We start from the raw sequence: 25,282 nt of genomic DNA, 5'->3' as shown, positions 1-25,282 counted from the left end.
CAGGAAGTGGCACTTCTGTGGGTGGATGTGGCTTTTTGATTAAGGCGCTCCAAGAAGAATGGCTCGAGCTGACAGGAAGGATACGTGAACTCAACTAACCACTCTTTACCACCGTGGTGAGCAGAAAAGCATCTCAGAATGCACAACTCTTGAGGCTTGAGGCGAGCGTTTTTCCAATCATCAACTCTCCAGGTTTGGTGAGCCTGTTCCTACTGTAGTTTCAGATTCTTGTTCTTGGCTGACAGGAGTGGAACGTGCTGTGGTCTTCTGCTGCTGTAGTCCATCCACCTCAACCATTGGCGTGTTATGCATTCTAAGATGCTTTTCTGCTCACCACGGTTGTTGCCACATGATTGTATGAATGAGCATGGGTGCAGGTGTTCCTATTAATGTGGCCAGTAAGCGCATAGCAAAACCTGCTCTCTACTACCAATTTAGACTGCTTCCATACTAGACACCATTTTGCTTTCTACAGCCAGTGCATGATTTACATGTAATCTTATGGAAAACAGCTGCAAGGTGGGCAGAATGCAGCCACTTTTAAAAAAGCACAAGAAAGTATCTAAAGGTCATATAGTCGGTATGTAAGGTTGCTTTATAGAAAAAGAGCTAGCACCTTTTGTGCTTGTTTGATAGGAAAAAAAAGTTTCTTTTGGTTATGAATATTCAGAGTGACTCAAGCACTTTTCTACTTCCTGACCAACCAGGCTGCAAGTTGGAGGTCAAGCGAGAAAGACAAACAGAGGGAGAACAGAGGGCCGGTGAAAGAAAATTGTCTTGTTATTCAGCCAATATAAGGCGGTTTACAACATGTTCATATATATTTCATTTACAACACTGCCATATAACTAAAAATAACAACTTGCCTATCATTGGGACATTCACCGGTACGCGATGTGAAATCCCACTAACTGTGGCAGCATATAGTCAAGTCGCACAAGCAGCTCCTGTTCTATTGATTTCCTGCCTCCAAAGACACAGCGAAGGCAAACAACCTCCTCACTGCCAGAGTTAAACCAATCTTTATTTAATCTTTATTACTGCTACTAATAAATCTAATCTAGAAAAAAGCCTAGGCTAGTTAACTGGTTAGGACTGGTAAGAGTGTTCTTAAGAGTGGTTACAGTGTGCATGTCACATGAGATTTTTTTCTAACAAACAAGCACAAAATGTTCTAGCACTTTTTCTATAAAGTGCAAAAGCAACCTTATAGACCAAACTATATGACCTTTAGATACTTGGTTCACACAGCAGCAAAAAGCCAGAGGTATCTGATGGCAAAAGCAATGTGCTGTCAGAGAAAAGGGCTTATGTGTTCCTTACTTGCTTGCATCTAGACAAAAAAAAGAAGATATAGCAATGAGTAATGTTAGCAGATCTGTGCACTAATGCTAGCATGGTGCTTCAGTGTTCCCAATACATCACAGGGTAAGTGTCCATGTGGGATCAATACAGCCCAGGGCCCAGAAAGATGGGAATGAGCCAGGGACCCATTCTCAACTAATTTATTTTTACTTCTCATTCTTATGAGCGGCTGGTAGAGACGTCCAACTGATTAACCCCACCATTCATCAGCCACAGACTGAGAACTGCATCGACTGACTCGTTGTTCTCTCTGACCTGGATTTATTCAAACGGTAGCCATTTACTTCAGGATAAGAAAGTGAGAGAGAGAGAGAACGAGAGTTGAGCAGATAGAACATGTTATTTAAGTCGTGTCCTAATGATTAGTCATAATTCAGTCACTCATAAGCATTAATGCTTGTTATTAAGGATTAAGAATTATTAAGGACAATCAGTACAAAATGATGGGGTCGAAATTTAGATATGAAAGAAACTGAAGAAACACTCTATAACAATGCTCTGTGGTAGTGTAGGAGGAGTCTGGAAGGAAAAAAACATGATTTGTTCTTTAGGAAGACAAGGACAAAAAAGCAACAAGAATAAAATAGCGTGTGTCAGAGAATCCGCTCAAGAAATATAGAAAATAGCAAAAGACAGAAATCTCTGCCCAGCGAGTGAGAGATGGATAGCAGGTAAAAAGGAGGGGTTTTTTTCAAGTTGCTGCACTGATATTGGCAGTCACTGCATGTTTGACAGCATCTTTAATATTTCATAAGCAGCTACGCCTCATCTCCAACCCCTACAGTATCAACAGGGCATAATAGATTAAGTACACAGACATTTCTCAGACAGTATGCTGCCTGCAACTCAAGATGTTGCCTCACTATAATTTAAAATGTTTGACTCTAGATTTTGTCTTTTTTTCCGTCTTTTTTTTTCTGTAAGCTGTGGCATAAAGATCGAAATGGCTGGTAGACAGGTAGCACTACAGTGTTGCTAACATTGTAGTGTCACTGAGATCAGTAGAGTGATTTATTTTTTTTTTTTTTGGATCAAATTCAGGATTTTTTTTTATCAACGTAGCACCATTTCAAGGCTGAAAGGTTGGGATTTTTTGAGTTTGAGTTTGAAAATCTGTTCTGCCCAAACTGTCAGGTCAATCTACAGACACATAATTATCAGTGTTTATAAGGTAACATTTAAAAAAGATATGTTCTCATAGCAAAACTGGTGCAATTTGTGGGAGCCCACGTCCCCCTTAATATTAATGTCATATTAACCTTAACCAGGCTATTGCACAATGTACCTTTCATCCCAAATGTATTCAACATATTTGCCTGATGACTGCATTTTCAGGTTGTCCCTATGAGCCTGTCACTGGGTCACCAGTTGTCCTTCCTTGGACCACTTTTGATAGGTACTAACCACTGCATACCGGGAAAACCCCACAAGACCTGCCATTTTGGAGAGACTCTGACCCAGTCATCTAGCCATCACAATTTGGCCCTTGTCAAAGTGGCTCAGATCCTTACGCTTGCCCATTTTTCCTGCTTCCAACACATCAACTTCGACAACTGACTGTTCACTTGCTGCCTAATATATCCCACCCTTGACAGGTGCCATTGTAATGAAATAATCAATGTTATTCACTTCCCCTGTCAGTGGTTCTAATGTTATGGCTGATCAGTGTATTTGTACGTAGCTTATACCAGTTGGAGTTCTTTGATCGGCTGTTACATGACTAATTGCCTGAACGAACTTTTGCGATACATTAGTACAGAAAAAAATGTCGGAATTGGTTGTCTACAGTGTACTATAGTTAGATAGCTAGCTAGCTAATTAAGACCGAAATTAAAAATGAATTAAAAAATTATTAAGATTCCAGTAGACTACTAAATATAAGTGTGACAAAATAACTACATAAACAAATAATAATAATAAAAACAATTTCTTGATATCTACTGTTGACAATAGTTAGCTTAGCCTGTGGATTTTGCGATGGGATGTTGCTAGCTCACCACTCCTTCCAAAAGCTACTGTCCCTGTTTATCACGTAAGAGGGTATACTGGTGAACAGTTTCCATTAGCCTTATTCATTCAGAAACGTCCTATTCTATTTTCAGATCTTAGGTGATTTGTGTTAAACAACAGAATAAATAATATGTTTAGAAACATGAATAGCCTTAGGTTGTGTCTAATAAGCTACAAGGGCTCGCAAATTTGAGTCTGACATCCCTGAACTATATTATCATTCACATAACTTCTGGCTTTTTCAGTACAAATGTGCCTTTGTACTAAACTTTAATTGCATATTAGCTCCATTAGCCTTAGAAGCAAACTTCAGACACCAAACAGCTTTGCTGAAAATTATGTAAATTTATTTATTTTCTTTTCCCACTACTCTTCCTTTAAACTGGGTTTTACTTCACATAAAAAAAAAAAATCATCAGAATTTGAAAATGTTTATTTTACGTTAACCCTCCTTTAGTTCAGCCCACACAGGAAAATTAACTCACTCTAGTTAATTTGAGCTTGCAATAGATGCCAAATCTACATCTTAATAATATTTAATATGTCTACTGTTTAATTTTGCTGATACTCTGGAAGAGATAACTGTGCAATTTATCTCTTATCGTCAAACATGAAAGCTTTGACTTAGGATGACAAGTCTTCAGTTGGGCTTTTTGATTTTCATCTCAATGCAAGCCAGGGCTTAAAGCCGCTGTAACTCCAGTCAGATGAGTCCTCCATTCCCCCCATACTCCCCCACACACACACCCCCCCCACACACACACACATTCAATCTCACACTCTCCATCCAAAACTTTCTCCAAAGCCATTTAATCCAAATATATGCATGCGAATTATGCAATGGGCCGAAATGATGGAAAAGGAGAGGAACCAGTGTCAGCTCATCCGTAGAGGCGAGTGGGGCAGAACTCCATCAGAAAGAGTATACCAGCTGTTCAACAAACGTTAATCTTCATGGAGACCTCATTCCCATTTAAAATTTTTCAGAAATATAAACTACCTCCTTTGAGTGACCAGCAATTTAAAAATATACTATACTAATATATTGCTATTTGATAGATATAAGATGCTTTGTTTGCCTTTCTAGATCAATAGGCAGCATGCTTACTGCCCCACTTAGCTCCACAGAGTTATCAGTGCTCCTAGTGGCCAGAAATGGGAACTGCAACAAGCTCTGTTAGAGGCTCATTGGGGCAGGAATCATGCTGCCCCATGCTCACTCTATGAACTATGGTTGCCAGGGTCATGGTTTTTACTCCATGGCCACCAAGATCTTGTTTTCTATTGTGAGATACTGTATATTGTAAAGATTGGAAGAGGGAACGTGGCAGTGGATAGTATGATGAGAAATGTGATGGTAGAGGCAATTTATGCTTCGTATCCACGTTTATGATTATTATTGTAGAAGATTATTGTTGTCATATGGTTGTGTGGCAGGTGACCAATCAGATTAAGGATGAAAACACTGTCTAACAGGAGTATTCATTAATTCACGTTTAGTCAAGTGAAGTCATATTCATTTGTATAGCACATTTAAAAACAACTTTCACTGACCAAATGCTGAGGTACCTTATTACATAAAATAGGAGAAATAAAGACGAGAAGAGGATAAAAGATTAAAAGGAGGAAAAAGCGACAGGGATCAGGGATCAGTCAGAGTAGGGAAGGTCCTAAAGTTGAGTAGTTCCATAGCCTAAGGGCAGCAACAGAGAAAGTCTGACCTCCTTTTCCCTTAACCAGAGAAGGAGCAATTGATTAGCTGACTTGAGGTCCCTGGGAGTAGAACAGCAGAGGAGAAGGTCAGAGAAATAAGAAGGTTCCCTTTCACTGAAGGCTTTAAAAACAAAGAGCAGTGTTTTAAAATCTATTCTATATTTTGCCAGTGAAGTGATGCCAAATTTCTGAAGATGTGATCTCTCTTCCTTGTTCCAATCAAAAGCCTAGCAGCTGCCTTCTGAAGACGTTCACTGTTACATTGTGTGCTTTTATCCTTGAGATCAAATTATCAAAGCCAGTCAGATGACCATATGTGATGGATCCAAAGAAGTTGCGCCTCAATCAGCCGTCTTTGCATTATTTCATATAATGCTGCATGAGATATTTAATTACTAGCTAAATCTGTGATTAAAGATGATGCTCTGTATCATCAGTCAATTGCAGTATGTAAATGTGGATGCACATCTTTGTCTCAGTGTTCACAATGTACACTAGTCTTAACAGTTTCAGACACCTCTGGAGCAATGCTAAATACTCACCCATTTAACAGTAAACTTAAGGCTAAATCATTTTTATACATTGGCTTTATTTCTAAGTATATTTTCCATTTAAGACCAGCCCAGATGATTCTTCCATCTGAATGAATCTGAATGTTTCAAGTCTTTCTAATGCTGAAAATTTACACTGATGTTTACTTTTATCCTTTCTTGTGCACAATGCTGTTCGTTTAGGGACATTTATTTTACCATTTAGCATTACACACATAAATTTCCTTCAACTCTCCTCTTATGCCTATCTATACTCTATCAAACTAGCACTTCACTTTATTTTGTTTTGAGCTATTAAACATGTAGTGAGGACTGATTTCTTGTTTCTTCATTGGTTAATTTAACCAGACTTGTTAAGTCATCTTGTTATGTCATCATGATACATTATGTGAAATGTCAATTTTTAAAAAAAAAAAATCGGTTACAGCAGTTTTTTTGGTGATCTGTAAACATACGTGCCTTGATTTGCCACGGATCAAGGACAGGGACAATATGGGATGAGTTGTTAGTTGGTACTGATTTAGTGCCTTCTCTCTAAACAATCCTGAAAGTTAATGGCTAAGAGAAAACAAGGGAATTGAAGGGCAAAAGAGAAGGAAGTGAGCAGCAATATGAGCGAGCAATGAAGCGATAGATGGTAAGGAAATGATATCTATAAAAGTTGGGAGTGAAATAATAAATGTAATATATATATATATATATATATATATATATATATATATATATATATATATATATATATAAATGTATGTGGACAGCGCAATAGATGGTGAGTTTGAAGCTAGGCTGAGTGTGGGACGCAGTGAAAAGAAGAACAGTAAGAAGCTAAGAAAGGTCATCTGGAAACAAGCCATGATTTCAAAGCCAATCTATGTGCCTGCAACTTCAAGCAGCTTGATTCAACAGTAATATCGATAGAGTACCATGTTTGAAAATAAACTACAGAATAGTTTGAAGTATTGCCTTTTTGAAATCTTAACAAAGATACATTCATCAAATTTAAACACTGAAATTCACAAAAACTCCAGTGAATATATCAATACGTTGTGTTCTCTTATGATTTATGGTCATATAAAGGAGTGCTCTTCACTCCTTGTCTCATTTTCTGTGTCATTTGCTCTCATTTCTCTCTCTCTCTCCCTCTTTCTCTTTCTGTCTCTGAATCTCTTCCCTTTTTCAGCGTACTTGGTTGTGTACTTGCAGGTTTAGTTCTTTGGTTCTGGCTATAGTTAAAAAAAAACTGAGTTCCTGGGTGCTGCATTCATACAACATTCATGAATTCTGGAGAGATTTAGAAATGAACTGAAAGAAGTCTGGAAATGAATTGATGGCGAGTCCCTTCAGAGCAGGTGAGATTTGGAGCAGAACAATTTAAGCAACTCCATCACTCCCTAAAGCTCTCACATGATCAGAGGAGATAACTCCTTTGCCTTTCTCCTTATTATCTCTCTCATTTGTTTCACACTCTTTTACCTCTGGTGGAGGAACAATGGCTCCGTTATTGGACATGATCTTAAAGACAGGACTGCGATGCATTTGCATTTGCTGATCTAACTGAGACAAGAATAATATTGTCAGGCACCTTTTGTTGGCTGATATACATAAGAATGTCACAGACTGAATGAAGACTTATGCATGTATGTATACGCCCATCTGATTGATATAATTCAGCTGCTGATGACAGCCTTCAACCTGCAAATGGGAATTGCACTAGATGGGTCCAACAATGACTGTCTCTAGAATAAAGAAATAACATTTATTTACATTTACATTTATGGCATTTGGCAGACGCCCTTATCCAGAGCGACTTACAATAGTGTAATAGTGTAAATAACGTTACATAGACAGGCTCTACTGATCAAAGGAGCAGGTCAGTGGTTGGGAACTGACTGAAGTAATACTGGGAGAAAATTAAGGAGCCACTGAATGACAACAGCTCATTTCATTCATGAATTAAATGACTGAACTGAACTGAGTCAAAATGAACAAAACCTGGGTAAATGACATGATTCAAGGACAGTGAGGACTCACTGATCCAGGTTAGGTTTACAATATTTCATGTTTTACAACAGTAAATCCTATATGACAATGAATGGTAAAAGCAAACTAATATGTGCATAAATTAGGCCCTCTGTTTCACAAATTTAGTTCAAGCCATGGTCTTGAATCTTCAAGCCACATCATACAGATCCGAGAGCTGGCCAGTGAAGGAGATGGGCAGGAATGTCAACGTAGAAGAGGATGGCCTGCTATGCGGTGGATCGACATAATCGCCACAGCCATGGATGCCTAACTTTCAAGTCTTAGCTAGTTGGTGGAAGACCGGGCACTTTTCAGGACAACTATCCATAAATCCAAGTATCACCATGAGTCGGCATTGACTTGACGGTACACTAAGGCAGCATACACTTACGTAATCAGCTATATACAGTATAAACATAATGCTATATGTTTACCCGACTGTGGTTTGTTTTTACATTCATATAAATAGTGTAACATTCATAAAAATTCATATTTGCAGTTGAAATCCTTTGTTCACAAATGATATTCCTTTGTTTGAGCACCCAGGTTCCCTTGCAATATTTACTAACATAAAAATGTAATGGCAATGCATTGTAAAGTAACCCTGTTGGCAAGAAAGATTTTTTTTTTGCTAAACTGCAAAATAAATATATCTTATTTATATATTGTTGTATGCTCTTGAACATTGCTAGCCAATGAGTTATTTTACTTCTTTTGATTCCAGACTGCTAGGGTGGTTTCCTTTCGAACAAGCAGAACATTATCGTTTGCTCATTTCCTTGCCGAATACCATGGTCATGACCATGACTGTGGCTTCATGCTTGTCTTCTTTCCTTCTCTTCTTGTCAAGGGTTTGGGGAAGTAGATGCAAAGACACTAACTGTAGTGCTCTAATCCTTTGCCTCTTGTATTACCACAGCAGGGAGCGAAGTACGCAGCAGACATCACTCTATATCCCCCTACAAAGAAAAAGGTAAGCTCCTTTGCTGCAGTGCTGCGGCAGAAACAGAAACATGCAGAAGACTGCTGATCAGCCCCATGGATGAGGAGGCCCGAGTGCCTTTACTCTGTTGGAATGCAGACTAGAGGAGTTGGCAGGTGGCACAGGGAAAATGCAAGAGTTGTTAGCGGCAACGCAACAGGGCAATGAAGGGCAGAGCTCAAAAGAGCTTAGTACAGCTACCTCACATACAGAGACAGACCCTGATGTACGTTCACATGGTTGTGTCTCATTCTCTATGCTTGAGGCTCACCTTGGTGGAGATTGTTGCTAGCCCGCCAAGTTATTAACATTCCTCAATGTACCAATTTCATTAAAAGGCTCTTATATCCATTTAAAACCACACAGAAGCTATGTCCTGATAAAAGAATATGCTAACTGGCAGAAGCAGAAGCCTTAGGCTTGTGCATGATGCCTCCAATAGAGAGACTTGTGACCATTTTATTGGTAGGGTTTGGTGAGTCTGTGTGAGTCTGTACTGCATACAGCCTGAACAAAAAAGAACTGACATGCTACTTTGCAAATCATTTGTTGCTATTGAGAGTATAAGTTGTATCGCACATTTTCTCCTAATCCTTAAGAAGTTAATCCTACACTTATGATAGCCATAGCAAAGTGGTGGGGAAAACAGTTAATACGTTAAAGCAAAATTGATTTGGCTGTATCACCAGAGCCTAGTAAAAACACCACTAATACCTGGACAGGTCTTTGGTGACCCCTTGGCAGTGTAGAACACAAAAAAAGATTTGTGCCAGAGCAGGCATGTGACCAAACCTCCTGAGCAGGCATGACCAAATCTCCACAGCATATCCATATAATGAAAGCTGTATGGCTAGGGCTGCAAGACTTTCAAGAAACTCTAAGGGGGTTACAGGTACTGACCATCATGGTGATGTTTAACATTAAATCATAAGCGAGGTTGAGGTGGGTGAACAAGCTCCGGAAGTGAGCAGTTGCTCACCTTCTGTTTTTAAGCGCTACCTACTGACCTACCTGATCAATGCAATCATGGAAATCATGCAGCAAGCATCTGCCCAGCGATTGGAACAGGTAATTTGATTCAGATAATTTGGGACACCTATGGAAGTGGGGAAGTTGATCTGTGTGCAAACAGACAGACAACTCATCGTCCAATGTTCACAGACAAGCCAAAGACAGAGGCTTTAGGCCAGGATGCGTTGGTGTACGACTGGCCGGATCCACACACTTAATGAGATATGTAGCCATCAATCTGTATTTCACTTCCTCTGATTTTAATTTCAGTATAATATAACATAATGAAACAGTCCAATACTCCCACATTTCCACAGTGTCAATTCCCAACAAAACCAGGTGGTCATATCTCCTTAAGGAGCTCTTTATGAGTTTTGCAAATGGTGGTATTGAGATTAATATTACTTACAGTGGCATTCAACCAAATCTCATTTCGCAACAGTCCTCGCAACAGTCCCTTAACAGTTTTTTAATTCTATAGTTTGTCATTAGTTTACACATACAAATGGATTGCATTTTGTTTTGTTCAACTTCCTGAACAATTTGAACGTTATACAATTGATGTAACATGATAATATTACTTTAAAATGTATATTTAGATATCGGTCCTAATTTTGTGGTTGTTTTTTCAAGGTTAAATTATTGAGATGGTTTGCAGTGATGCAATTTAGCAGTGTGTGCTGGAGTTTAGTATCCATATACAACAGTGCAATAAAGACAGGTGCCATCACCTTGTGCTATCCTTATCCTAAATCGAGAACAATATCAGTCCCTTGAGCGATTCTCATCCTCGATGTAGCACAGTATCAGAATTTTAAGCAATCTTTATCCTCAATAAAGAACAGTATGAGAACTTGAGTGATTCCTATACTCACTAGGTAGCAGTATCAATAAAGTTCTGAATAAAGTATCTGCACTATTAATGAGTGCGGTGTCTTACTGTCTGGTGAGCTTCATTATAAGGACGCTACCTTATTTGATATATATTTGATACACAGCCTCCACCTTAGTTGAAACCAAGCAATCTGAAAATGAAGGGGAGGTGTCTGAGCACAGTTTGAGATTGTTTACTGCCACACTGCCACTTTTGTCAGCTTTTACGCTTAGAAAACCAGATTACAAAATAACGGAAGTGAACTAATTTAGAAAATGATTAACTCGACATTTTAGGAGGAGCTACATGTCTTGCTTCTTTCAGTCAGACCCCTAACACAAGTGGTGTCAATTGTGTGGCACATGAATGATCACACACATGCACACTACTGAATAATAGTGAGATATTAATCACCAGCTAATGAGCTAATTCCAGCCTAAACCCAGCTCTCTCCCCCAGCAGCGTCACCAAGAGCTGTCAATTATATGTGAGTAGAAAGTGTATTTATTACAAAGTACTACCACACAAGCAATCAATTATATAATAATTAGTAATGCCAAAAGCACCAAGGAGGAATTATAGATGTATGTGTTATATGAGCTCATCTCTCACCTGGTACTCGCTGGGCCAGAAAGTGCTGACTGCCAGTTCTACCTGGTGCCATTGGCAGCCCTGTGATCCGGAAATGTTCCAAACTGAGTTTCCATGTGGTCCACCATTCACCTGCACATAGACACTGAGCCTGCCTGGACTGTGGCCATCACGGCTATACAGGAAGTAGCTGAACTGTACACAGTGGGTGTCATTTTCACTCAGAGTGTGCAGCAACAGCTGAGCACGCTCGCCTGCGCTGTGCTGAGACGAATTCACCAACATATAGGAACCTGCACAGAAAAAGAGAAACAGAATGTTTTTAATGAACCTTGCTCTTAAACCTTCTTCCATATAAAAAAAGATCATAAATAAATGCACATAGTTTAAGTATTAGCCTGGCTGTTCTTCTCTTATGCTCAAAGACGTCTCATCATCACAGGTACCTAAAACACCTTCCTCTACTGATACCTTATTCAAGTCTTGCAGTCTGTGATTCGTTTCCTTGTACCTACATAATTATCAGATTCATTCATCTTCGGTAACTGCTTTATCATTGTCAAGGTCATGGTGGATCCAGATTCTATCCCCCGAACACTGACGTGAGAAGGGAATACACCATGGATGGGATGCCAGCCCATTGCAAGGAGCTAAGTACACACACATTCACAAACTCCTTCACACCTAGGGGCAAGAATCACCAATCCACCTACGTACATGATTTTTTAATAGGTAGGAGGAAACTGGAGACCCCGGAGGACATACATGCAGACACAGGGAGAAATTATTAGGCATTTGTATCCGTTATATATTTACATTAAGTAAGTTATACAGTATATAGAGTGGTGTATCCATACAGTGTATCATATTGTATTGTTTGAGACATCTGGACATCTGGACTATTTGTTATGTCTGGGTCTCGAATAATACATTCAACAGACTGCATAATATAATAGGCAATTCATGCTTGTATTGTAATAAACATTTAAATTTTTTTTTTTTTTATAGCTCAAATCAAAAAAAAAAAAAAACACTTCTCCTTAGCATACTATTACCCGTGTGACTGGCGTGCTAGCATATTAACTCATGATAAACAGTAATGGCTATCTTCAGCAACAAAAAAAGAAGGAACAAAGGAACTGGATTCTCCCAAATCCTTAAGATCTGGAGTATGAGGGCACTTTGGCTTTACAAGTTACTGACCAAAATGTTGCAATGTGCTAAATCTGCCAGATAAGAGTACCACACACTGACAATAATACCATGACATGTCCACTCCTCTCTGCAGACATCATCCTTTTGTGTCAGTCAGTGAAACTAGATGAAAACACGATGCAGCACACACACAGCAAAGTCTCTCTGCTGCATTCAGGCAGCCTCTCCTAGATAAATGGAGCAGGCAAAACTACACTGTGTCTTACATAAGTACACTTTCATAATGTTGAATGTTTTAATAAACTGAAAATGGATATCTAATGCAGTAGTGTGTCAATATGATACCTTTTTCTATAGAGCAAAAAAAGCCAGTGCCTTTTTTGCTGTAAGGCATTGGCTTTTTTGCTATAGAGAAAAAGGTATCATATTGACACACTACTGCATTAGATATCCATTTTCAGTTTATTAAAACATTACTGTATCATATCGAATATCGATTTTTGGGTATCATTGCACTCATAGTGAAATACAATACTATTTGATCAGAGACTGCCTTGCATTTTATTCCTCTTCGTGAGCCGGACAGCAGGTTTTGCTTCACCTATTAAAAAATGAACATTTGGGTGAAAAATACCTTAAGCAAAAAAAAAAAAAAAAAAAAAGCACTAGAGTGTTCTCCCCCTTTCTTCCAATGGGAGATAGTGGAGGTATGTACAGGGACCTGCAGCAACCCCGTGGCACCAGCAAATCTGACCACTTGACACCTTTGAACTCCTTTGAACGGAGTGGTTCTGTAAAGCTAGGTTTACGCTCTCTGATTTTCAGCCTGATTTTGCTGTCCACAAAACTCATCTAGAAATGTTTGTTTTAGCAAGCAATCAGTTTAAAATACTAACATTCTAACATTAGCAGCCTGCTTGCCCAGCCCCTTGTATAGTGAATTGCCAAGTAGGTATTACCTCAAGCTCACACTGAAGAATAGGCATTTCATTTTGTTCTCTTTACCTGCCCATTATTGGCTCTGAACAGCCTTTTAAAACATATTTTTCCTAGATATAACATTGCTAATATTATACCGAAGGCTTTTTCCTGTTTATGCGACCCCATTTTCTGCACGAACCGTGACTGCGCTGATTCATGACATAACCAGAATATAGTAATTTTCTTTAATCGCAGGTCTATCATTAGAGGATTTTCATTATATGTATAATCTGACATGGAGAAGACAACACTGGTGAAATTTCACAGTCTAACTCAGGCTTAAGAGAATTTATCACAACTTCATAGAGGTATAAGTGCAAGCTTTTTAAAAACCTTTGAATTAGAGAAGTGACTCATTCTCCTCCTTGGGCTCCACAACTACAACAGCAACAGCAGAAAAGGGAAAAGCTGCCAGCCCCCTCCAGAGCCCTGCTCTACAGCTTTACTGAAGCAGGCAGGCGATGTTAAAATCACTTCTCTGAAAACCCTCTACAGCTCAAAGGTGGACTGTGGACACCTGCCTCTACACTTAAATCACTGATTTCTTCCAGGCCATGTAAGCCCTCAATCTTCCAATTCTTCCAAGTTCCCTACAGTGCCAGCAAGCTGGACTGTAAAACAATGTATCTTCTTCAGTACTGAAACACGGCTGAGTGTCATTTCTAAAGGTCTTTCATTTGGTGCTGATAAATCTGTTTCTTCTAGGCATGGCATAATATTGTCACACTTGCAGAATACAGCATTCCCATGTTGTCCACATCAAAGTTTCCCTGCAGTTGGACAAATGAATCAATACCTGACCCATTTCCTGCAACAACAAGAGTTGTTGCAGAAGCAGAAGTCCAATGTTGTCCTGTCAAAAAAAAAAAAAAAAAAGCTTTTCTTGACCTCTCAGATCAATGGATATTGTGGCTCCAAAACAGTTTGACAATCTTGACACATTCTAATTCATGTCTTCTAATAAATTAGGAAATTAAAAAATAGCCATTGGAGAGCTGCTCAGCCCTCAGTCTATACAAGGAAGCCTCTTTTGCCTGTCTAGCTATTCTCCTATGGATCTAGGTTCGCCCAGCCTAATTACATGCTATTAAAAGATTTTTCATGATCAGTTGAAAAACTGGCAGTAACCCCAGACATATGAATTCAGCTTCCAGTTATATCACTTCACAAACAAAAAAAAATTAGTTGTGCATTACGCTATATCTGTGCTGTTTCATTCCACTAGAAAGGCATTTAGGCAGCATTTTTTTAGACTTTACATAAGTGCCAGACTTTACAAGGTCCCAGATTCCTTAAAAGCCCAAAGTCCCTTCCTTTAGAAGCAGATTTCCCTTGGGGAACTGAGCGGTTACCGCAAAGTACCAAGGGATCATTTAAAAACAACACACAAGTCCATTCCAACTATTTACCATTCTAATGTATAAAATTTACCCAGTGCCTGGCGCACACCTAAATAATAGCTGTACAATAACAGAAACAGTACTAAGTTGCTATAGTTTAATAGTGATGGTCTGTATAATAGCCAATGCCATTCTGTAACGTGTGATGAGAAGAAGGACACAAACATGTAGACTCACTGTGTTTAATTTCAGCAGAATTGCAACGAATGTCCAAAAAAAAAGGGTTCAAAACACAGACAGACAGCATCAAACAAGGTTAATCTATACTCAAAGTTGAAACACAGGAAAGGGAAAAAACAAGAAAGGTGGAAATAGGAAAACAAAGCTCAGACCTAATGATATGAAATAAGACTTTACAAAGAAATAACAGGGTATACAAAGACAAAGGAATCAAGGACTAACATAGAACAGGTGAACACAATCAACAACAAAAGTACATCTCGAACCCAAACACAACTCAGAAACCTAACACAGAAACAATGGCACATGGTATAATAAACAAAAAAGTGTGTAGAATGCTTCATAGCATGGAGACGGGACTAAAACAGAAATAAAGGCACATGAAGAACTCAAATCCAAACACAACACAAAAGCCGGACACAAAAGTACTTTCAAGTTCGAGTTCTTTCTTTCAAAACTGATGATTATTAATTTTGTTAATCATCTCGTATTCTAGTGGTCATATCTACATGTATCTTTCCATTCCTTTCATAGTTCTCTTCACAACTCGTGTTTGCGATTTACTTTTGACAGAACTCCATAATTCATCTTTATGCCTCCTACCCTTATGAGAATCCGAATTCCAATGTCTTTAATTTCCATTTCTTCCAGACATTTTCTACAAAAAACTCAGCTTCAACTAATATCACATTACAATGCAAGTAGAATCTGGGCTATGATTTTCTTTTTTGTTTTTTTCCCCACAACATTAGCTCTACTGTGACCATGTAAAGGTCAGAAAAATCACCGTGGAATAAAAACAACTTGAAAATTGTATTTCAATTCATTTCTGGTACGTCTTATCTCACTGCATTAATTATTGTTTTAGACAACTTGACCCATTTATACTGCTTTACACCCCAGTTTCATTTCCCCTAATATCCACAAACTCACGCTCTCTAATTAACCCATCCAGCACCATAGAAAGCTGCAGGTTTCTATTCAGCATGAAGTGTGTATAATATTTCCAGTCCCTGTATAACTACTAGATGGATATTGCTATATTGTTGCAGAATGCTCCTTAACCTCAGACATTCTCACCCACAAGTCATCATTATTAAATGCATACATGCTCACAGACAGTAAGCCTAACCTTATACTAGTTATATATTTAGTAAGCCTAATCTTATATATTAAAATAATGAATTCTGCACTAACTCAATTCCATATAGACTGGCTATCTGTAAACCTCTTAAAGCTTCTTCATCATGTTGTCTCGGGAAGTTTTTCCTTCCCGCTGTCACCTCTGGATTGTTAGGGATTTTGTAAAGCTGCTTTTTGACGATGTCTATTGTATCTGCGTCCTACGTTATCTCATCCCACCTTGCTACCATTCACCAAATGACACTGCTGCTGCTATGGCAACACATCGAGTGTCATCACCTGTTCAATAACTACACTATCCTCTGGGGAAACCTGGGGCTCATCATCCAGACTGACCCCACGCACTCTTCTGCCATTTTGTATCCTCCACGTTCCAACCTCTTCATCAATATCTGGGACACGTTCACCAGTATCTCCTTCTCTGGCGGCTTCAGATTGCCTCTATATTTGGAACAGCTATAGCTTCAGTTCCCTCTTCTCTTTAGCATTTCCAGGTCCCACTTCCTCATTAGCATATGCTCTGTGTAGACAGATTAGCTATTTAAGCCTGATGTGTTCAATGCACAAACAGGTTCATGTATTTGCATATTATATATAGTATACAGTATATGAGTTTCCTACATGATGCATTCTGAACAATATGTCAGTAATGGATTCCTTCCAAAATATGAGCATCTATCAATGGAACAAGATTGTGTTTTAGTGATGGAGTTTTGTGATTTTGCTAATACTGCTATGAATGCTATGATCATCATCAATATCTTCATTGGGAAAAAAACTGTGGAGGCTGCGTAGAGGATAAAACCCTTCACTTAATGTTGTTCTGTGATCAATTAATCAAATACCTAGTAGGAAACAGCGAGAAGGAAACAGAGAAAGAGTCCAACTAGAGCTAAAATGTTCTTTTTAAAACAGACTCACAAGCAGAAGCAGAGGTCAAAAATCCCAGAAAGTCAACCTGAACCTCCAGGTTTTTGAGTACACTTGGCCAAGATAAAACTTTTGACAGGTTCTATAATGATCTAAAAAGTTTTATCCACACATCTAAAACTCTGTACTGTCATGCCATGATGTGAGATAGACAGATAAAAGTGAATGAGATGATAAATTTAACACCAACTTTTTTCTGACCAAATTCTAGAAGTTCCACTAATTTATAATTTATATGTAACTTATATACAGTATTTTATGTATTATTTATATCAGCACTGTCGAAGTCAGAATCTGGTCTGGATTAGAAAGTGTTGATTCATTTTCAGTTACAGCAGCACTGACAATAGTGGCAGCTGTAATTCAAATCACAGGTTTATATTAATGCCAAGCTTTCTGTAAGGAGATGTTTATTTAACATTTATGGAAGGACCCTCGGGCATCAGTGCTTTGTAACAGTCAGTATGTTTTCCTCCATGGGAAAGTTTTCAGGACAGAGCATTTTATGCTTTCTGCTTTCTCTGTAACATGACAAGATGAATTTTCAAGACAGAGAAAATAATAGAAAAAGAATCCATTTGGGTGTGGTATTATCACACACCCTGTCATGGAATATTTTCCTATAACAGTTCATCCTGCCATGTTTTATTCCTTACTTAATTAAGAATTTAGAAATTCCAGATAGCACACAGTTGTAGGACAAATATGGTTGTGTTTAGGCATATAAGGGTATATTATGGCTATGATAAGTGTATTTTGCAGCAAAAGAAGCTCAGCTGTAAGCACCTTTATCTGGGCCAGAAATGGCACTAATGCAACTGGCGACACATAATGAATCATGTGGTCCAAAAGAAAGCATAAGCCACCATCAGAAAATACAAAATTTGCATGACTAGAAAATATTTTGTATAATCAAGAAGCACTCACAGATTAAGTTTAGCTCTGAGCAAGAAGTAATTGCTCCAAATAACCATCTACAATGTTAATTATTTAATTTGAAATAGAAATTTAATTTGAAATAGGAGGAAAAATAAATGACTGGTACAAAAACAGATGTCCAATAAGCTATGTGCTACTGCGAGTAAAAACAGTCAATGGTTTTAAAGTCCACACAATACTTAAATCAATGGTTTTAAAGTCCACACAATACTTAAATACAGAAATCACAATTTTTATATCATATTTTCATATTGCCCAGCCGTCCACACCTTCACACTTAGGATTGTTATTTCTGATATTATGTTTACTTGTTTACCAATATTATCTTTTGTATAAACACTGCCTGGAAACCTAATGTAATATGATTACATATATCCAGCTACTTAGGTAGTTAAGTGCATTAATACAGACTAAAGAGTATACAGAATGAAGGAGTATATGAATTCTCAGGAAGAGGATGAAGTTTCTCATTGTGTTTTAAACAAAAACTCTCCAAATCATTGGTGACTGTTTCAGCTATGAGCAGTATTGTGGTCTCCCCACATTTCAAGTAAAAATATGACTGGGATCTCAATAGTGTCATTGTTTTTTTTTTTTTCTCAATATACTCAACTATGAGTCAACGTATTGTTATAGCAGGACAGTTATATGACAGGCAACTACAAATAAAAACTAATATATAGTGGGGTCCAAAAGTCTGAGAGCAGTTGAAAATGCTTCTCTTTGGCATTCTTTTTTGCACAAAGCTCATTACAAATGATATTATCAGCAACAACTTGAGTGAAAAGTAGAATCTTAGAAATATTCACATGAGTTTCAGAGTTTCTGAGTATTTGGTACGTCTCCTTTTTTTTGCTTTAATGACAGTGTGCACTCGAGCTGGCATGGACTCCACAAGTTTGTGTAAAACCTTATGATCCACTTCAGATCAAATCCATCGGAGTGTCATCTGAACGCATGCTTCAATGGAAGGAATTAGACATGAGGAAAACCTGACCTTTTGTACAAATAACATGGTTAATTTCACAAATTTGCACATTTAAATAGGAACCAAGAAATTGTGAAACATCTTTAATATTATATAGTCAAGATGTCACACATTTCCTTTTTTTTTTTTTGTTTTAGAATTTTCAAATTTCCAAAACTTTCTGTTTATTTCCAGTTTTTTAAAAATTCCCATATTTCTAATGTAGTCTCAGAGCATAAAATCTGCTCTGACAGATTTGTCCCAGACACCTGGGCTACAGATTTGTCCACCGGTACTGTAGCTTTGTATATTGCTATCGCTTTACCTTATTGTTTTGTACTTTGTACAGTTTATGCAGTCCTAAATAGAGAGCTCTTACTGTCTTGTCTATTGCCCCATGATGCACCAATGTGCAGTGAGTCTATAGCACTCCATAAGTGCTAATGTAAAGACACGTTAAGGACACATCAAAAAAAGGATTAACTTTTACTTGATAAAGCCAGCTTCCTGAGTTCTGATGTTATACAGAGCTGGCTGTAAACTTGCTGGACGACAGGGTGCTGTGTGGGTACTGTTTAACAAAAAAAAAAAAAATCAGTGGAATCGGTGCAGCGATGACAGCTACAGTCCTCGCTCATTAATCACATTGGCACAGTTATTAAATTTCTAATGTCTGCCAGGACAGTAATTGGGCACACACACTAACACACACAGGCTCTGGTCCAACTCCTGCTGACCTTTTCCTCTGTCTTAGTGGCAGATATAGTGATTAAGATCCCCATCTGTCTTATGAAGCTTAACTGTTACTCCCTCTCTCTAACCATATCTCCTTTCCATTTTCCATCCTCCTCTTTTTTTAACACACAGTTATGTCATCCAGCTTCCCATGTGTGACTTCAGCATCTCTCCCTCTTTCTCTCCATAGCTTGAAAATAAGCGAAAAATCACTAAAGACTGATTTGATGAGTGTTGCCTTCCACGTTACATGCAATGTAAACCCAACCTACTAAACTATTCATTAAATCTATTAAATGTCAAGTTTTGAAAAATGCTACACTCATCAGATGTGTATGTTCATTCTGTGATTTGCCAGACTGAGTGTCATAACCAGTATTACACTTCAGCTGAAAATCATGGCATGTACTTTTTATAGTTTGGAGAATTAATCAATGTAAAATCCAAGCTGTTGCATCTTCTTAGAATTATTTGCCAGCTCAGATTTTTAATGCGTGCTCAGCTTTTTTCTAATCAGACACATGTGTTATGCAGGCAAAGATTCAACCAGGAATCCAGGAAACAAGACTACATATGGGGGAGGCATATGGCAATAAGGCGGGTATAAAAAGAAAAGCGCATGGCAGACGACTTGACATCTCATCTGCAAAACAGTACAGGTGTTCATTTAGAGGTTAATTAGACTCAGGAAGAAACTTTCTTTGACAGCATATACAGTAATTGGAATAGCATGGCATGATCTTAGTATTATAAGGTTGTATCTGGGTGAAGAGCTCTTTTTAGATAGCGTACTTCTTCAGTTTTTCACATTCCAGCAATCCAAATGTAGCAATATCTACATTTTAAGGTTACTTCAGATTTGCATTATGGAAATTCTAAGACATTTATAAAGTAGATTTTTGAACACTGGCTAAATGTAGATAAATAAAAAACAATACTGTATGGTTTTCTAAGGTTTGAGATGGCTGTTTCTTATTATCTCTGTCTCTCATTAAATAAATAAAATGGTATAACTCAGTAGAGAATTAGAGACATTTTGGGCCTATTAACACCATATTATGTACTTACTATATATTCGTTTTTTCATTGCATTCTCTAAGATCTAAAATACAAGATATTTCACTGTTAAAAAAAATGAAGACAGGGTATTTTGAAGACAGTTTCTTTGCAACCACACAGTTTCTGTGCAAAAGTCTCCTAGTTGACCTTCAGTCCTTCTTACAGTGGAAATTTCCAATTATTACGCACATTGCATGTAGCTAGCTAATGTGAGTAAAATTTAATGCTAAAGTTATCTGATCTTAGCCACAGTCTTAGCTTTCCACTGCACTGACAACTTTCTAATGTTTACATATTGTAAAACCAGCAAGTACAGTAGACCTCTACTGTACCTGTTTTGTACTGGTGCACTGTATTCTCAAGGAGTATACGCAGAATATCTAAAGTTAAAAGTTACTTTCTGCTCCTGCTTGTCATACTGAGACGTCAAGTCTGTTCTGTCAGGGTGTAAACAGAGAGTAAATTTTGATGGACCAATGCTGCCTATGTTGTGTTTATCCATTGTTTATCCTGGATGATGGCTGGTTGGCAGATAGAACTTGTAAAACCCTGTTTATCTGTGATTTTGAAGATAGAGAACTTTTAATTGGGGAAAACAAGAGAAGAAAGAGAATAAAATATGCCCCGGTGATGAAGTTCATCTTGTTAACTCTTCTTTTACCAAAATGCAGATAACTTACATAACATTTAATACTGAGTTCACAATAGGTGGTAAAAAAAAAAAAAAGATGGATCAAGGGCAAAATGATATCCTCTCTGACCTCTAAGAAATCATCTGATACTGTTTGCAGCTGCAAACCAGTCAAAAGAAATGGTACCACAGTGTCAATATCAATGAGCAGACACATAAATGTCATTAATGAGTGTGTGCTTCTGTTGTCTAGAAAATACAGAACACAAGGTTATTACGCCGCTGCCAGCGTTAATGCACCAAAATGGTGGCTTCCCATTACAAAAAATTGCACCAAAATGGCCAAGAGGACAGGCAAACACCATCAGAACCATGCGCTTGCATTTTATAGAAACTAGAAAATATGCATTACTAGTGATAATATTGTGTGGAACCAGGAGGAAGTCACAGATTGCACTTAATTCTGAGCACTGGTATTATATTGATAATGCAGTGTTTGAATTATACCAAATCTCCACGGTACATTATCATGGTACGTTATCATGGTACATTATGTTTCACGTGGAATAAGAAGGAGCAGAGTGCTAGAACATTATTCACAAAATGTGTTTACAAACCTTAGTGACATAGTTTGAAAGATAGGCCTAGTGTAAATGAACTCAATATATTGCTCAGCAGCTCATGGACATTCATTCTTTGCGAAGTCTTGCCATCCCTGTGTAGTGTAAGTCTTGTTATTGTCTTTATATGCTTTGTACTCTTGCTCTGGGTTTTGGACCTGTCTTTAGATTGGTATTGTTGAATATAATTATTTGTGTTTTGACCCCTTCCTGTTATACCACTCTTGCAAATGGATCCTCATTCTGCTTCTGAGTCTCCAGTGTTTCACGTAGATAGGCCACTACACTATATATTGCAGACCAACAGCCGAAAGTTGATTTAAATATCATCAGCCTAAAGAGTCTGATATAAACATCATATATCTAAAACATACATGCCTGAGGACAAACCTAGATCTGCAGGTTTTTATTGATACAATGAAGATAAATGACAGCAATAAAGTCAAATATTGTGTGAGGGAATCTGGGTAATATGCTACCCAGACAATCGACCCTAAACTATTACTGTGTGCTCACAATCTGTGTGGGGCAAATGAATGAAAAATAGGCCATTGAGTCAATTAAAATAACAGCCTAGTCTGTCAACAATACAGCACAGAAACAAATTGCAACAGCTTGTAAAACCCTGTTCTGCTCTAAGCTATTACCAGGGCAAAAAAAATCAACTCACCTATCAGGAATGAGGTCACTGCTAAATTAGATTTTAACCTTTAACTTCAAGTTGTCTTCTATTTATCAAATTGCTGCTAAACCAGGTAGCTTTGCTTCAGTGTTGATAGAGTATAATTTATTTGTTACAGAAAGAAGATGTTTTTGGTCAATGGCACCCCAAACTATTTACATATTTACAAAACTGTAATTTCTATTAAGAATTCAGACAAAAAAGTAGAAAAGGTCTCCGGAAATAGACACAAACATGGTTACGGATGGAATAACTCTCTTTAATGACTTGTAAATATAGCTACAGAGAGAGATTAAAACAAACAACAAAGAAGTGGTAATCAGCGATTGGTCATTAGGACACAATGGTGATCAGTGATTGGTCATTGGGAGACACTGGTGATCAGTGATTGGTCATTGGGACACACTGGTGATCAGTGATTGGTCATTGGGAGACAATGGTAATCAGCAATTGGTCATTAGGACACACTGGTGATCAGTGATTGGTCATTGGGACACATTGGTGATCAGTGATTGGTAATTGGGACACACTGGTGATCAGTGATTGGTCATTAGGATGAACTGGTGATCAGTGATTGGTCATTAGGACACATTGGTGATCAGTGATTGGTCATTGGGACACATTGGTGATCAGTGATTGGTCATTAGGACACATTGGTGATCAGTGATTGGTCATTGGGACACATTGGTGATCAGTGATTGGTCATTGGGAGACACTGGTGATCAGTGATTGGTCATTGGGACACACTGGTGATCAGTGATTGGTCATTGGCACACATTGGTGATCAGTGATTGGTCATTGGGACACTTTGGTGATCAGTGATTGGTCATTGGGACACACTGGTGATCAGTGATTTGTCATTGGGACACATTGGTGATCAGTGATTGGTCATTGGGACACATTGGTGATCAGTGATTGGTCATTGGGACACATTGGTGATCAGTGATTGGTCATTGGGACACATTGGGACACATTAGGACACATCCTACAAAAACCATCAGCTATATAGTAGAATGGTCTTGAAATGTTTGTTAGTCAGACACAGTCTAAATATTATGTTAAAAATCTCTTCTCTTAGATAATGATCCAGATCTGGGGGTTTATGAGAAAAGAGAGCTTTGGTACACTGGGATGTTTTCATGCTGTTGCAGATGGTGGGATTCTGGTGCCAAATCTTTACTCATGTTTGGTCTGAACACTGATTTTAGCTAAAAAAAAAAAAAAAAAAGGCAAAAAAGTTTAGTTTTCAGGTGTCAGGTATTCAGGTATTAGTGGCTAAACTGTAGATTTTGCGCAATTATTACCTCTCACAAAGGGAATCTTATGACATATCTTATGGCATATTTAAGGTGTGAATTCCACATCATTCGAGAAATAACTCCTCATAAACAGCTATGGCAATTTGAGTCCTCAAGTCTTTAAGAAATTTGCTATGGTGTCATTCAGATGCTGGTTATGTCCTATAGCTTATTTGTATGCGCATACCACACACAAGCCTTATTCCCTTAGCCCTGAGATGGCCCTGCTTATGATTCACAGATACAGCTAACACAATATTTCTGGTCATCCATCTTACTATCAATATAATATACTTAACTGAGTTTTATTTTAAATACAAAAATAACCATGAACATCGCAGAATTCACATTTCCTTCCATCAAGTGGCTAGAAATAGATAATGCTGACGAGCCATGAGCCGAGAGCTCAGCCTCCTGGAGGAGCTGAATACACTTTTCAGAAAGCATAAATTTCACTCCTTTCGTCCCATCTACCTCTGACACTCAGGACTGGGCACTGTACCTTATTTTAAGGTATATCAGTACTGATTCACATAAAGGTATGCATGTTTATGGTATGCATACCTTTGTGAATGGTATTTTTCCCTTACATTCTAAAAATTGCTCATTGCAATTCAGCAAACAAATTTGCACCATACTATATACATATATACAATATATGTAATTTCATATCCCAGTGTGGTGGCACATCGATAAACCGAATCAGCATTATGTCACAGCAAAAAAGAAGTTAATTCTGCAGTACTCCAGTAGTACTGCACTGGTATGACAATATTATATTTGCATTTGTATAACTGTAGTTTTTTAACCCAGATAATGAAAAAAAGCACACTTTCAGTGATCTTGTATTAGATATCAAAATACATAGATATCATGCAGCTGTAAATATTCATATCAAGAAACTCGATGTCCATAATGTTGTTTTTTGTTAATATTAGCAAACCTGTAAGTTATTATGGTTCAATTTGGTCATTAAAGTCTACTTTTATAAATTGTTCTTCCCATGTCGATCACAGTTAACAGGTCCATGTGTGTTTAGCATTGACACTTTACTACTTGTTTTAAGCTATTAAAAACAGTCATTGATCTTGTTGTATTACTGTATTATAGAATAATGATAGTGATTTTAGAAAACTTGTGCGTGCAGTCACGAGAGAGCTGGCTGCAGATAAAGGTCAACTCTGAATAAATATAAACAGTTTATTATGGTTGGATGATTTTTACACATGTAGTGAATCTACAATTTAACATGTCAAATGAGGGAGGAAGTAAGAGTGCACAGAGGACAAGGTGTCATAAAAAAACAGCGAGAAAACAAGAAAACAAATCTCACTGCAGACAGACAGGAGGTAAAAGCTGGAAAACAGAATGAAACTAAACCTAATCGGCTGTGTACAAGGCTCTATTTGACATTGCAGCCTCAAACACAAGACGATTTCACAA

At 37.9% G+C, this 25,282-nt stretch overlaps 1 protein-coding gene across 5 annotated transcripts in view; it reads right to left on the bottom strand.

The window, feature by feature from the left end:
- The window catches only part of ptprua (protein tyrosine phosphatase receptor type Ua), a 229,125-nt gene that overhangs the window by 103,534 nt on the left and 100,309 nt on the right, over window positions 1–25,282 (bottom strand). For all 5 annotated transcript variants that reach the window (XM_026942351.3, XM_026942353.3, XM_026942354.3 and 2 more), the window contains exon 3: window positions 11,141–11,412. In XM_026942351.3, coding sequence (XP_026798152.1) covers window positions 11,141–11,412 — 272 coding nt within the window. The remainder of the gene's footprint in view (window positions 1–11,140; window positions 11,413–25,282) is intronic.

The sequence above is a fragment of the Pangasianodon hypophthalmus genome, chromosome 29 (assembly GCF_027358585.1).
Source record: "Pangasianodon hypophthalmus isolate fPanHyp1 chromosome 29, fPanHyp1.pri, whole genome shotgun sequence".
Classification (NCBI taxonomy): domain Eukaryota; kingdom Metazoa; phylum Chordata; class Actinopteri; order Siluriformes; family Pangasiidae; genus Pangasianodon; species Pangasianodon hypophthalmus.
The sequence above is the reverse complement of the archived record's forward strand: the minus strand, read 5'-3'. Positions and strand labels throughout refer to the sequence as shown.